Below are 1,487 nucleotides of genomic sequence, written 5' to 3'. Positions count from 1 at the left end.
CCCCGGGGGGCCTCGGCCCCCAGCCAGTCGGCCATCTGCAGGTACCCGGGGGCCGGCGGCTGCGTCCGTGGGGTCACTGCAGGGCCCTCCTCCGGAGAGGGGAATCGGGGAAAAGGAGGGAAATCAGGGAATGGGAGGAAAAATAGAGAAAGGGAGGAAAGTGGGAGAAAAGGAGGGATGTTGGGGAAAGGAGGGAAAACGGAGGAAAGGAAGGAAATTGGAGAAACATGGGAAAATTGGAGAAAGAGGGGAATGTTGGAGAAAGGGAGGAAAGTTGGAGAAAAGGAGGAAAAGTAGAGAAGGGGGAAATTGGAGAAAAGGAAGGAAATTGGAGAAAGGAAGGAAATGGGAGGAAAATAGGAAAATTAGAGAATGGGAGGAAAATTGGAGAAAAGGGGGGAGGTTGGAGAAAAGGGGGGAAATTAAGGAAGGGGAGGAAAGGAAAGTTGGAGAAAAGGAGGGAAAATGGAGAAAAGGAGGGAAGACAAAAGGAGGAAAAACAGATAAAAGGAGGAAAAATAGGGGAAAGGAGGAAAACTGGAGAAAGGAAATTGGAGAACAGGGAAATCAGAAAAAGGAGGAACAACGGGGAAAGGAGGAGAACTACAGAATGGGAGGAAAATGGGGGAAAGGGAGGAAAATTAGAGAGGGGAAAGTTGGAGAAAAGGAAAATTGAGGGGAAGAAGGAAAATTAGAGAAAAGGGGGGGAATGGGAAAATCTGAGAAAGGGAGGGAAATCAGAGAAAAAGAGCAAACAGAAAAGAGTGGAAATTGGAGAAAGGAAGGAAAGCTGGAGATGGAGGAGAATTGGAGAAAAGGAGGAAAATTGGAGAAAAGGAAAATCAGGGAAAGGGAGGAAAATTGGAGAAGAGGAAGGGAAATGGAGAAAGGGAACAAAATTGGAGAAAGGAGGAAAAATTGGAGAAAGGGAGAAAAATTGGAGAAAGAGAGAAAAATTGGAGAAAAGGAGGAAAACTGGAGAAAAGCAAAATTAAGGAAAGGGAGGAAAATGGGTGAAAAGGAGGGCAGGTGGGATTGCTGCCCACAAAGCTCCTCACCGCGGCATCACTCCCCGCCGTGGTCTCACCCACCGAAGGCAGCGGTGCCCCCAACCCTGTCATGGCGGGGGGGGTGTCCCCGTGTCCCCTCTGTCCCCACCACGTCCCTGAGGGTTTCTGGGTGCGCACTGCAGGTTCGAGAAGCTGGACATCACCCCCAAGAGCGCCCAGAAGCTCAAACCGGTACTGGAGAAGTGGTTGAGCGAAGCCGAGCTCCGGAACCAAGAGGGTCAACAAAACCTGATGGAATTCGTTGGGGGAGAACCATCCAAAAAACGAAAGCGCCGAACCTCCTTCACCCCCCAAGCCATCGAGGCTCTCAACGCTTACTTCGAGAAGAACGCCTTGCCCACCGGCCAGGAGATCACCGAGATCGCCAAGGAGCTCAACTACGACCGCGAAGTCGTCCGCGTCTGGTTCTGCAACCGC

General features: G+C 51.0%; 1 protein-coding gene across 1 annotated transcript in view; it reads left to right on the top strand.

Annotated features, from left to right (window-relative positions):
- The window catches only part of POU6F1 (POU class 6 homeobox 1), a 12,424-nt gene that overhangs the window by 7,897 nt on the left and 3,040 nt on the right, over positions 1-1,487 (top strand). The window contains exons 8-9 of the mRNA XM_009882428.1: positions 8-41; positions 1,193-1,485. Coding sequence (XP_009880730.1) covers positions 8-41; positions 1,193-1,485 — 327 coding nt within the window. The remainder of the gene's footprint in view (positions 1-7; positions 42-1,192; positions 1,486-1,487) is intronic.

Source organism: Charadrius vociferus, unplaced genomic scaffold (genome assembly GCF_000708025.1).
Source record: "Charadrius vociferus isolate BGI_N301 unplaced genomic scaffold, ASM70802v2 scaffold1163, whole genome shotgun sequence".
NCBI lineage: Eukaryota > Metazoa > Chordata > Aves > Charadriiformes > Charadriidae > Charadrius > Charadrius vociferus.
The sequence above is the reverse complement of the archived record's forward strand: the minus strand, read 5'-3'. Positions and strand labels throughout refer to the sequence as shown.